General features: G+C 44.4%; 1 protein-coding gene across 1 annotated transcript in view; it reads left to right on the top strand.

Moving 5' to 3' along the window:
- LOC147449446 (uncharacterized) overlaps positions 1-14,084 on the top strand; it is a 109,425-nt gene that overhangs the window by 64,196 nt on the left and 31,145 nt on the right. Inside the window, exons 3-6 of the mRNA XM_086521892.1 lie at positions 347-369; positions 439-545; positions 640-691; positions 786-873. Of these exons, the coding sequence (XP_086378018.1) occupies positions 347-369; positions 439-545; positions 640-691; positions 786-873 (270 nt within the window). The remainder of the gene's footprint in view (positions 1-346; positions 370-438; positions 546-639; positions 692-785; positions 874-14,084) is intronic.

Here is a 14,084-nt window from a genome sequence, read left to right on the forward strand (position 1 = left end):
CGAACATGGTGGTCCGCCCTTCTATTGAACAAGAAAGCGCTAGTTAAATGGCTGAAATTTAAAAGGCTTTTTATTTCTTCTTGGCTGACTCGGGAGTACGAACGAGATAATACATGTGTTTATTTATGATTTATTTAATTCCCAGTATGTATGCACACCCGCCCCAAACACACGCCAACCTTCTTCTCTTTCTTAAGGTCATCCTTTTACTCTTGTTACTTACTTTCCTTAGCTTTTTTTGGGTCTTTTTTTACTTCTCAAATCTGCTAGACTTGAAAATGCCCAATTTTATGGATTCTTAGTTTACCTTTCAGAATTCTGATGAAAATTCCATTCTATGCTGCAGATTGCGAGATGTGAAGCAGCTTGGCAAGTTTCCATGATCTTTCTTTTATTTGCAAGTGTGATCGTCCTAGATCTGACCCCTTTCTTTTTCAGGACTCTGCCATATGGTTTTTCCAGGTGCAGTGCACACTAGGTTTGAGCATTCTCTGGGGGTGTATTGTTTGGCAGGCCAGGCCATGGGACGTCTTCAACAATTTCAGGTGCACGACACTCGAGTGACAATTTACTCTCTCATCTAACGTGCTGAGTTTGTGCTCATAAATACTTCATGGTTTCATTTTCATTTTTACGCAGGGAGAAGAGTTAGGAATTGATCGCAATGACATACAAACAGTCAAACTGGCAGGTTGATTTACCTACCAATCTGAAACTTGTTGGCACCTGTATTAGGTTGTTTGTTGTGATAATAGTTTTGAGTACTGGGGCTTTGTTTGACACAGGGCTTCTTCATGATGTGGGCCATGGTCCTTTTAGCCACACGTTTGAGAAGGAGTTTCTTCCAAAGGTGGCTCCTCATCTACCAAGATGGTTAGTTCTGCAATTTTCTAGCTTGCTTGGGTTGATCAAACTTCAAGTTCAAGTGTAGGAAAGAATTTGCTATTGCATAAGCCTAGATGTGATCACTACCAGGTTTTGTGAGAAATCTTGATGCTATGCTTCTGAAACTTAATATTTTAAACAAAACAAAAATTGAATTTGTCACATCATAGTGGCAGCACTTTAGCCTCCTGTTTCGCAAGCCATTTGCGCCGAGTTACTTGATCATGAATTTTTGTTTTTCACCTCTTTTTACTCTATTATTCTGTTTTCTCCAGCTCGGAGTGGTGTCGCTCGGTGCTTGCTATTGAGATGCTTAATGTCGTGTAAGAAAGGGCCTTGTCACATCCACACTGGCTCTGTGTGCGATGTGAACAGGAGATGCAGCATGTTGGCATGCTCAGATGTAACTTTGACTGGCGATCTATGGATTAGTCCGATCTGTAAAGAAGAGATCACACAGATTGATACCAGAAGAGCATGGATTTAATCTGACACAGAAACTAGCAATGAAGATGGATATCTATCGACAACAACTTCTCTGTACAACTGAAAATGACCCGGTTCCCATCGCTCACTTTGACTGCTCCATAGATAAGCCATATCAGTGAACAAGATGTCACACACGGGGATGGCTTAAATTGACACGGGAACTATATCTCAAGGGCTAAGATAGGCCATTGGCTAGATATGCATCAAATCATCCAGGGATAGGTTGTGAAATCAGTGAGTCACCTGACAAGGAGGTAAGACAAAGCAACAACACCACAAACTGACTGAAAAGAGCAAACTTTAGTGGATGTGAATGCCGTAGACGAGACACTGTGGGGCAGAGTTTCCCACTTACAAGTGCTGCCCCCTCCAACAGGCGCCCCTTGCGGCACTTATTTATTTTATTGACTAAATTGCAGGTTACATCTGCCAGTGTGAGCCAACTCTCTTAATCTAAGTGCTATGGCTCAACTGATCTTCTCAAAAGAAACAAAATTCAACAGTTATATTTACGTAGTGCTGAAAGCACTAAAATTAATCTGAATCAATAAGTTGGAGTCAAGGTTACCTTGAAATGTGTTTTGGTGGGTTTGGAGAGGTGAAACACGTTTCACTCATCAGGTGAAACACGAGGCCTTGAAACGTTTCACTCATCAGGTGAAACACGTGGCATTTCACTAATAACAGGTCACAAGAGTTTTAGGTTTTAGGACCTTTCAAAATCCATACATATACACGTTTCGGATACACGATTTTTTTTTTCTAACATTAGACCAAAACTTTTCGTGGTGAAACACCATGTTCTGAGGGTGAAATGTTTTGACCTCAAAATGTTTCACGGTGATGTTTAATATTGACAATAACTGGTGCTAGAAAGCACTCCCAGCATACGAAAAGTGCCACGTCAGCAAATCTCTACATTGCCCAGTTCCGCTGCCATCTCTCAGACTGATCTGAAACTGAGTACATACAGGCTACTTTTGGGTTGACTAGAGCAACACTCGGCATGGGAACGGGAAGGGGAAGGTGTGCAATGAGACAGGAACAGGAGGGAGGAGGGGGGCCAAAACGGGAATGGGGTCGGAACGGTTGACTAATGAAACTATATATGTCATGTGTATTATAAGCTCATATGTTAGTGGAAAACTATATGCTAAGCTTTTGAACCATATTTAGGTATGTTTTACGATGACAGAGCTTGAGAGTGAGGGATGGAGTTTGACTCTTGAGAGAGAGAGAGCGAGAGAGAGAGGGGGGAATGGAGCTTGAGACACGAGAGGGAGGATGGAGCTTGAGAAAGAGAGGTAGAAGCCACATTTGTTCTTTGAGGGTGTTGTGATTTCCACAAAAAAAGAAGAATTAGAAGCTAGAGCTCCATGTCCAAACTTAAAGCTTTAGCAAGGAGAGTAGCTCAGTAGAGAGAGATGGTGAGAGCTTGAGATGACCCCCAAACAGCCCCAAATCTGCCCTCCAAATAGCTCTAAACCTGCCCCCAAATAGACTCAAACCTATCCCCAAACAGCCCCAAGTATGCCTATCCCCAAACTGCCCCAAATATGCCCCCAAATGGCTAGTTAAAAATGTTGACTTTTTAGTTGATCATTCCGAATTCTCATTCTGCCGTTCAGGATGCATTCCGCCCCATTGCATACCGTTCCGGGTCAGCATTCTGAATACATCCCATTCCACAACGGCGTTTCATTTGCGACTCTGTTCTAAGAGCCAGACCCATTCGGAACGCCGTTTCGGAACATTTAGGCTGCCTCCGCTCGTTCCCTGTTATTATGGACGAGAACTTTTGAGGGGCTGAATTTACAGGCTCTTATGGCTGCCAGAAAATGCAGATCTGAGGCCACTTTTCGCGGTGAAAGTCCCCAGAGTTGCCGGCTGCAAACTGGAGGCCAAAACGTGAACTCCTTGGTCTCAAAATGTTGGCGGCTCCTGGTCTCCTAAAATGCTAGAGAGGTAACCCTTTGCTTTTTCTTGTCCTTTTAAGTATACACACGCATCCCTCCCTCTCTTTGCGGTTGCTTATATAGATTTTTAGTTGGAGGTAGGGCAATCACTTAACGTAAATAAATGAAAAGTCTTAAAGAATTACGATAACTTATAACTGACTTTTAAACTTCTCTGGTGCTAAATGGAGTGTAATCCATCTGGCGAAGTACCTACACACTTTTTTTTTGTAAATCTGCTTTGATTAATTTACAAGTGGGAAACCTCAAAACGAGGAAAACCCACGAAAAGAAAAGGATACAAAAGATGGAGCACTATGAGGCTCCAAAGGCTAGAAACAGTCAAAGTAAATCCTGTAGGCATCAAGAGTGATGTCTCGAGCTTCATAGGCAAAATGCAGCGCTTGACCAAGAGATAATTTGAAATAGGGAAAGGGGTCAACAAAAGTGCCCTGGAACATTAAGGAGTTCCTATGATGCCAGATGGCCCACACAGTCCAAAATCTGACCCAAGTGAAGAAGACCGCAAACTGAGATTGTGGTGACCGAAGCACCCCAAAAAGCCAAAATCGTCTGTGAAAAGAGACGGAAGGAAAACGTAGTCGAAGAGCAGTCGACACTTGCCGAATGAAGGCTCTGGAGTGACGACAACACCACAGCAAGTGTGGCACGGTCTCAGCTTCAAGGCATCTGGGGCAGCGGGAAGGCGCAATATGCCGAGCATGCAACACATTGCCAACAGGTAGAGCTCCCACCAAGCACCGCCACAAGAAAACACGTTCCTTCAAAGGCAAATGACTCTGCCAAATGCGAGACAATGCGTGTTGCCACCACAAGGATGACTCGGAAAGCGACCACAACTGATTACCCCGATGCACAATCCACACATCAGATTGAAGAATGGCATAGACACTGGCAACTGAGATGCAGTCCAATCTAGTAGTAGCCAGATTCAAATATGAGAAGCGAGAGTCTTCATCCAGAGGAGGAATGGGCGAGTGAACAACAAGCATGTTTAGAATCTCCCGCCAGAGAGGAGAATCGTGAAGACCCAACCGAAAGCGGGAGACGGCATCAGTGAAAGAAAGAACATCACCCGAGTCATCAACCACCTGATGCACCTGACAGATTCCTTTTTGGGAAAGAAAATACGCTTGGCGAGGAGACCGTTGAACCAAATTCGAAGCAAAAACCCTGCTCCAATGCAGACTCTCCAAGCGAAGAGAGTTACCCCCTGAGGATTGTCGACCATCCCAAGCCAAATGCGAAGTGACAACCTTCCAATCAACAATTAGAGAAGAAGTAAATGGACATCCAGGAATGTGTCCGTCAAGCTTCCCAAAAACAACATCCCAATAAGTCGGTTTCCAATGACCAAAAGAAGGGGTGACAATGTGCGCACACAAATGTGTGACCATGAGAGCCAAGGGTTGCTGCTGCTCCACCAAAACGGGCAACAACATAGCTTTCCGAGCCGAAGATGACGTCTCAAGTCCAAAATATTCAATCCTCCTAGCCGCTTGGGAGAACACAGCTTGTCCATCGATAGAAGCCGAAGGCCCCTCTTGCTAGACGAGGTCCGCCAAAAATGCTCTAAAATATTGGACATGAGGGATTGCAAGCACAACCGAGGCCAGGATAACAAAGGCAAGTAAAAATGCACATAAGCCACAAGGATGCATTGGACAATCCTGAGACGGACATGAAGTGGCCACGTGGACAATTTCCAATAATTCAACTTGGAATGTAGACGTTGGAGCACCCAATCCGTTTTCTTGATGGCCGATACATTCCAACCCAGCGGATAACCCAAATGGCGAACCAGAACATAGGGAGGAACAATCTCCCCAGGCCACAATATCTTATGCCAGTCACACTCTTTCAGAGGCAATAGCTTGGATTTGCAAAAGTTAACTTTGAGACCTGCTGCCAATCCAAACAAGTGAAGAGTATGCATAATCTGTTGCACATCATCATAGTTATTACGAGGCATGAACAAAGAGTCATCCGCATAAGCTTGACCAGCAAACTATCGACCAGAAGGTAAAGTAAGGCCATGTAGTAGCCTACCAGTGGAGGTCAAGGAATCCAAATACATAAACAAGGGATGAGTAGCGATCGCATAAAGCAAAGCACTCAGAGGGCAGCCCTGCCGTACCGACCGTCCCAAAGGCCAGGATTGTGCGAGAGAACCATCCAACAAGCCTGCAGAAGTACTGTTTGCATACAAGAAAAGCACGACATGGGATAGCCTAGGCCCGAAGCCCAAATGTCGCATGATATCCGCAATGTAATCCCAAAGAACAGTATCAAATCCCTTTTCAATGTCAACCTGCATGACTAATACATCCTGTCGAGTATATTTTGCATATTCCATACCAATAATGACATTTGCGAGGTTATCAGTAATTTGACGTCCCAGAATGAAGTTGTATTGAGATTGATGTAAGCCTTCATGCAGAAAGCATTTAAGTTGGTTAGCAAGCATTTTTGCCATTAATTTATATACCACAGGCATAAAGTGTAATAGGCCGCCAATGTGAAAATTCTTCACACAATGCATGCTTAGGGATCAGCTTGAGCAAACCTTCTTTCCAAGAGGAGGGTAATTCCTGTTGTTCCCAAGCTGTATTCATCATGAATAATAGAGGCAACTTCAAATAGTCCCAAAAAGACAAGAAGAATTCCATAGAGAGACCATCCCAACCAGGAGCTCTCCATCGACCTAAATCAAGCAAGCTGTCATACAATTCCGACTCAGTGAAAACAGCTTCCAAGTCTTGAGCCTGCCGCAACGAGAGAATGGAAGTGACATGCGATCGAAACATGTAACGTGCTTGGCGCGCTTCTCTCGTGGGAGAAGAAGGGGCCTCAAAAATCTTGCCATAATGAGAGCGTAAGGCTAGTGCTAGCTCTCGAAAAGTGGAGGTCCACTCCCCTGACGGTAATTTAACTCTCCGTATAGCTTGAGACTGCGTCGAGTGATGCAAATGCTGAAAAAATTGTTTAGAAGCACATCCTTTATCTGCAAAAGCCTGTTGACGAGCTCGAGTTTGCCATTTGGCCAATTTTCTCTCATCATTGTGCCTTAATATTGCACGAGCAGAAAAAAACTCAGTCATTTGAGCATCAGTAAGAGAAGAATGATTAGCCAAGTGCATTAATCGGCTACAAGCATCCTTTGCCTGGTTAACCCGTTCCCTTAATTGTGACAAATAATCCCTGCCATAATCTTGTATAACTGATTGAACACGCATAACAAAACGAAACCATGCTATGTCCATGTCAACATACATCTGGGAGAGCAAAGGTGGGATGATATTCACAATCATAGTGCGAAAAGGCTCATGCTTGAGATAAGCATTATTGACATGCAGAAGTCTTTTTTTGGGTAGGCAATCATTGACATCAAAAGAGCCAAAAAGAAGTTTCAAGCATACGGAAAATGATCCGAGAGACACATAGCATAATCAATCCTCATCTCGCATACAAAGTCATCATATTGTTGCATGTGAAAATGATACCAGCGATCCAGCCGAGCGCGATACTTGGATTGAGCATTGTGCTGAAAAGTAAAGCCTGGATCAATCGCATGCAAAAAGGGCCACAAATCAAGCCCATTACAGGTCGACATAAATTGGTCCCAAGATTGCCGTTCCATATGAAGCATGTGAGAATGGCCAGTAGTATTATCCGCAAGGTTTGGTGCATTTTAAAAATCCCCGTAGAGAAAGGCATTGGAACGCCAACAATAAGAAGAGATAGCACTCCACAACCGTGCTCTATCTGCAGAAGCTTTGTATGCTCGGACAGTACCATTATTTAGTTAGAACCCTTACATACCCTCTTTGCACAAATGGTTGTATGATTCGCAGTCGGAAAACTCGCTATGGATTTCTAGGACTACTTCGTACCGGCACAAATCATGAAGCATGATGTGTGCATGACTCACCTGATGTGTGTGTGTAGGTGCGACTACTTCGTACCGGCACAACCGGTACGAAGTAGTCCTAGAAATCCATAGCGAGTTTTCCGACTGCGAATCATACAACCATTTGTGCAAAGAGGGTATGTAAGGGTTCTAACTAAATGATGGTACTGTCCGAGCGTGCAGGTCCTGCGAGTAGACTCACTAGGGTCTAGTCTAGGGTTTGACTTTAAGTCGTAGTAGCATGTCCACGTGGCAGATGGAGCCCATGTGCACGTGACCCTACGTAAAAGAAGAGTAATCGTCCTTGAGTTTGCCAAAACAGACATAAAACTAGGATTCAATAGACATTGACTCCATGTAGACATGTAGTTGACCACAACGCAATGCAATTATCGAGAGTGCACTAGCGCATATCCTAATCCACAATGGATTTGGGACTAATATCAACCATCACGTCTTGGTCCTCATCAGTGTGACGCGGTAGGGGTGGATGCAAGTTGTTTTCCGATGCAATTATGAAAGCATTGACTTTCTTAAACTTTTGGGCGCTAGCTTTTGACAGCAGTACCTTTTGGACCACATGCCTTTAAATATGAGGCGTAGGGTGAATCTCATGAGACTTGCAAATTGTGCAGTTGCTGTGACACTCTCGTCTGCAGTTGTATCTGTTCAAGATTCAAGCAATAAAGAAGTTACTGTAAGAGGCGCCTGCCATAGCTTTGATGACGTGTCTGGACTTGAAAGGCACAGACAAAAGGCTTGGTAGTTTCTTAACGAATGAGGATGTGGCAGCTAGTTTCGTAAATCGTACTGCGAATCACTGAGGCGCTATACGGACAACAAGCCGAGGTTTTTTGGGGCAGCTTTTTGCGCCAACTGATTTTAACAAGCTCATACTTTCACAAGCTGCTAACGTGGCATGGCCAAGTGAGACTTACAAAGTCTGAAAGCCCCAAAAATTGACGAACTTGTTGATGTGGCACTGCTACCGAAAAACACGGAAAATTGCTGATGTGGCACCTGCTGTATGGATGGCTGGTTTTTCTTCAGATTTTGGCCATACTTTTGGGATAGCAGCTTTTAGAAACAGGGCTGCTCAAGGGTGCATAAATTTAGTGCCTCTGAACCTTGTAAATAAGTGGCCAAGCCCTCCAACTCTAGCAGAGAATTTGGGAGATATTAAATTTAGGGCCTCTGTACCCTTTAAATAAGTGGCCAGGCCCTTGAACTCTAGCAGAGAATTTGGGAGATTTGCAAAGTAGAGAGGCTGAGATAGTTGTACCCTGTTGAAGCATTAATAATCAGAAGGGGTGCCAGACTTTGGGGCCAATGCATCTGTTAGCAGAACTCTACCGCTTTGTGTCAACTCTCCTCTTGTCTCTCTCTATTTAAGCCCAGTCGGTGGAGTTCTATTTGTGTGTTGCTATTGATTTCTTGCTTTGGGTGTCCATGTCACAAACTGTTGACGTGTCAAGCCACTTAAGACCTAGAGACCCTAGCCAATGTGCAGATCTTGGCCGAGGGGCCTAAACCCTAGCAGAAGAAGAAATAGAAGAAGTCCTCACCAACTTACAGATCCTCTTTAAGTGACCCAATTATTAAAATGGGTAAGGATTAAAATCATAACCCCCAACTTATGGAACCGTCTGATGGGGCCTAAATTATTGAACACACACACACACACACACACACACATTTTTTTTTTGTAAATCAATTTGATTAATTTACTAGTGGGAAACCTGAAAGCGAGGAAAACCCACTGAAAGGGTCATATACAAGGGGAAGAGCACAGAACTACTCAGCTGTGGAGAGTAGCTAAAAACATTCATATGAAAGCTGATGCATCTCTATGGTAATATCACCAACTTCCAAAGCAAACCGTAACGATTGCCTAAGAGAAAGCTTGAAGAGTGGGAATGGGTATGCATGAGTACGATGGAACATGTAAGCATTACACTGACTCCACAAGGTCCAATAAGCCCAGTATCTGACCCACATAAAGAAGACCGCAAAACGCTGCAGTGTCGGTGAGAAAATGCCAAATGCCCAGAACCTTTTGTGAAAGACAACCCCAGGAAAATGAAGCCGCATACAGGCCGATACAACGCGAAGGAAGTCTCTAGTAACATAGCAATCCCACAACAAGTGACAAATATCCTCTGCAGTTGAGCAACGAACGCAAAAAGAAGGACGAATATGACGCGCTGAAGAAAAGTGCCGACGGGAAGCACTCCAAGGAAAGATCGCCAAAGAAACAGGCGCTCAATGGATTTTCCACAAGGCAGAGAGGAGCCTCCTCCACCAGAGTTCAGATTTGTGCATGCGCCAAAGGGCATTACAATGACCATCAAGCCATGGTTGTGGTAGAAGAAGAGCATAAATTTGACCTGCAGAAATATCTCGAAAAGGCGTTTCCTGAAGGGCCCAATCAGACATGCGATCACCATCAGGCAAAGGTGAAACATGCAAAAAGTCGAGCAGCATGCTTTGAAGCTCTCTCCAAAACTAACGGTAATGCATGCCCAATCCAAAATGACGAGCAGCAAAGGGAAACTCAAAAGTATATCCAGCCTCATCGACCACATCCTCAACCACACGAATGCAACGACTAGAGAGAAAGTAAGCCTGATGAGGGGAGCGGTCGACCAAAGTAAGAGAGAATGCCCGGCTCCAATGGAGACTTTCCAAACGAATCGAACCACCTTTCTGTCGAGGATTCCACGATAAATGCATCGTAACCTCTTTCCAGGCAGATACTAAAGTGGAAGCAAGACGACATCCAGGAATGTGCCCTTCCGTCTTGCCAAAAACCACCTCCCAGATAGATGGTTGCCAATGGCCAAAAGTAGAAGTAACAACATGCCGACCGAGGAATGCAAACAGCAGAGTCCAATGCTGAATTTGTTGCACAAGAGTGGGCAACAACATAGCTTTCCTTGCAAGAACATGCCTGCGCAAATCCAAGATATTAAGTCCACCAGGACGTTTAGGAGTGCAAAGCTTCTCCATCGACATCAAACGTAAGCCTTTTTTCAGAGCATGTGTCCGCCACAAATGGGACATAATGTTCGACATAAGAGAATCGAGACATCGGCGAGGCCAATGCATCAGTGGCAAAAAGAATTGAACATATGTTAACAGGATACTCTGAACAATTCGCAGACGAACATGCAAGGGCCCAGTGGATAGCTTCCAGTAATGCATTTTGACATTCAAACGTTGCATAACCCAATTCACTTGCTGAGAGTGAGTAACATTCCATCCAATCGGATAACCCAAATGCCTAGTGATCTTATTTGAAGACACAATCTCACCTGGCCATAACAGACTATGCCAATCACAAGAACGGAGAGGCAAAAGCTTCGATTTACAAAAGCTGACTCTAAGCCCAGCCGCAATGCCAAAAAGTTCCAAGGCTTCCATAATCACTTTGACATCCGCCTGCTGATTACAGGGCATAAACAATGAATCATCAGCGTAAGCCTGGCCAACGAATGTACGACCGGAAGGTAACCGTAGACCATGAAGACGCTCAACAGAGGTCAGGTGATCAAGTCAAGTCAACAACGGGCGAGTGGCAATAGCATACAACAGAGCACTAAGGGGGCAGCCTTGCCTGACCGAACAACCAAGAGGCCAAGATTAAGTTAATTCACCTTCCAAGATCCCTGCAGATGTACTACATGCATACAAAATTGGCGAATTTAGGACCAAACCCTAGGCACCTCATCGTGGCGGCAATAAAGTCCCACTGTATAGTGTCAAAGGTCTTTTCAATGTCAACTTGCATAACCAGCACATCCTGTTGAGTGTACTTAGCATACTCCATGCCAATCATAACATTAGCTAGATTATCCATAATCTGGCGACGTGGAATGAAACCATATTGAGCCTGATGGAGTCATGCAAAAAGGTGGTCCTGAATGCGTTGCACCAACATCTTAGCCAATATCTTATAAACCACCGACATCAAAGTGATCGGGCACCAATGAGAGAATCGCTCACAAAGCGCTTGTTTAGGCAACAATTTAAGTAAACCTTCTTTCCAAGATAGTGGCAAATCCTATTTCTCTCATGCCGCATTAATCATGAAAAGCAGTGGATGCTCAAGAGCCTCCCAGAAGGAGAGAAAAATTCCACAGTAAGCCCATCCCAGCCGGGAGACCGCCAACGGCCCAAAGCAAGCAACGCACTATGCAATTCTGAAGCAGTGAAGGGGTCCTCAAGGCCACATGCATCTTGCAGGGATATGATCGGACTCCGGAGTAACAAAGGAAAGCATCAATTGACGCGCATGGCAAGCAACCAATGATGCCTGAGAAGGAGCAGCAAACACGTATTGATAATGCAAAACCATGGCATCCGCAAGTTCTTGCTTTGAAGAAGTCCAACACTTGAGGAAAGCATAACCCGCTTGATTGCCTGTGAGAGTCTTGAATGATGCAAACGCTTGAAGAATTGCTTCGAAGCACAACCTTTATCCATGAAACCTTGTTGACGGGCACGTGTCTGCCATTTAGCAAGCTTTCGCTTGTCATTACACTGAATACACACAAAAGCTTCACATAATTCCGACATCTCAAAATTAGACAGAGGACGCAAATCAGCCAACGCTTACAGTCATTGACAAGCATGCTTCGCATCTTTGACATCCCCTTGAGTGCACTGCATGTAATGCTTGCCATATTCACAAATAACACTTTGCACCCTCATAACAAAGCGATACCAGGCGGCATCAAGATCAAGATGCAGATGAGCAAGCAGAGGGGGAATAACCTCATAAATCATGACACGAAAGACCTCATGTTTGAGATAAGCATTATTAACAAGTAGCAGACGTTGCCTAGGAAGAGCCCGATCACCACGAGTCTGCCCAAAACTCACATCCAGCAAAACAGGGTAATGATTCGATAACTGCAAGGTGTAATCAATGTTGACCTCACATACAAATTCCTCATATTGTTGCAAATTAAGCAAATACCATCTATCCAACCGTGCTCGATACGAAGAGTGGGCAACATGCTGAAAAGTAAAACCAGAGGCATTTGGATGCAAATGCCGCCATATATCAATCATCTGAGTAGAAGCAAAGAGATTATCCCATTCTTGCCTTTCCGCAAACAACATATGTGAATTGCCAGTGGTACTATCAACCATCTCAGGGGTATTATTAAAATCACCGCAAAGGAATGCACTTGAGGTCCAGGAGCGAGAAGAAATGTCTCTCCATAGAGCAGCCCTTTGTCCAGATGATGTATACGCATAAATGCCTCCAAATTCATACACCTGACTGTTCAACAAGCATTGAATCACCATCCAGCGACCGTGCGGATCATTATACAAGAGAACTGGCTGAAGCTCATGGCGAACGAGCATCAATAAACCTGTGTAATCTTGCAAACTAGCATATGCAATTTAGTAACCTGCAAAATAAGAACACTGACCAACAAAGTCATGCTGATTGTGTTCTTGCAAAACCACGATATCTGCCTTACATGTACGTATATAGGGCCAGGTTAGTTGCCATTTATCAAGGTTAACCCACGCACATTATATGAAATGCATTTAATGCAACTGTGCATCAGAAATCATATTTACAAGGGCAAGAGACACAAGGATCAAGTCGAGATGCCCATATGGACATCTCCATCCACCACATCCATACCAGAACCCATCCGCTGAGTCAAAGCAAGAAATTTGTCCATAGAAACTGCCTGAGAAGTGGAAGCCTCACCCAAAAGTGCATCCTTATAAGAGTGCATCACTTTTTCCCAAGCGTCAATCAACGTGATTGTCATTGCAGGGAAGCTGCTTAAACGATACATTCTTATTGGCGTTAACCAGAGGAACATAATTACAGGAGGAAGATGGAGTGCGAATTTTCACTGTCTTTTTAGGTATCACCCACGACTCAACATCAATTGATGCAACAGTTTTGCCTTTTCTGCAATTACATTCCCAACATCCGTAGACGGCGGATTTTTGTGTTTCCCTTTATCCGCATTGGAAGTCACCTTCATAGCAGGGACTCCATTCGATTTGGCTTTACCAATAGATTTGCCTATAGGGGCAGGGGTAGAGGAAGGAAAAGCTGCAAGAGGGGGCTGCAAAACGGGATCAGGACATTCAGATTGCATGTGACCGAATTTACCGCATCGAAAACAGGAGTTAGCAAATTTGCCCCATTTGAGTTAAAAAGGGCGCTTGCCCACCCAAGGATCCCCTGAATCCACCATGATTCGATCCGGGGTATGCTTATCCGTATCCCACAGAATGCAAAACCGATTGGTGTTCGCATCCAATTTCGGAGGGCAAATCACCTTGCCAAGTTGAGCAGCCAACAAAGGAAGAAAATGCCTCCACGTGCGAGGGAAATCAACAATTCCACCCACACCGGACAGTTGTGACGAATAAGACTTTGATAGTCCTTCGTAAGTGCCCAGGGTAGAACATGAGCCATCTGCGTGCCAAAAAAGAGCTCCAACATAAGGTTTCTAGCCTCAGTATTTGCTAGTAGTACCTCATAGAAACCCCGAGCACCAAAATAAACTCCTCAGATAGCCTGGCGTTTGAGAAGGAAATCAACCCACTGTCCGACATCCTGCGCAACGGGCATTTTGCTTGGGGAAAACAAGATAACCGCATTCATGGCATATTGCGCTACCGGATCCATAAGGTCCTGTACTGGAATTCGCACCTCAAGGGAAAGTGCCTGACCATTCCAAGCTTTTCGAGCCTCTTCGAAGTCTTCATACAGACAAATTTTGATTTTAGAAGCACTCTCCGAAACACTGTCCATGGCTTTACGACGCTTGAAAACACAC

The sequence above is a fragment of the Adiantum capillus-veneris genome, chromosome 10, assembly GCF_014529385.1.
Source record: "Adiantum capillus-veneris isolate H3 chromosome 10, ASM1452938v2, whole genome shotgun sequence".
Classification (NCBI taxonomy): domain Eukaryota; kingdom Viridiplantae; phylum Streptophyta; class Polypodiopsida; order Polypodiales; family Pteridaceae; genus Adiantum; species Adiantum capillus-veneris.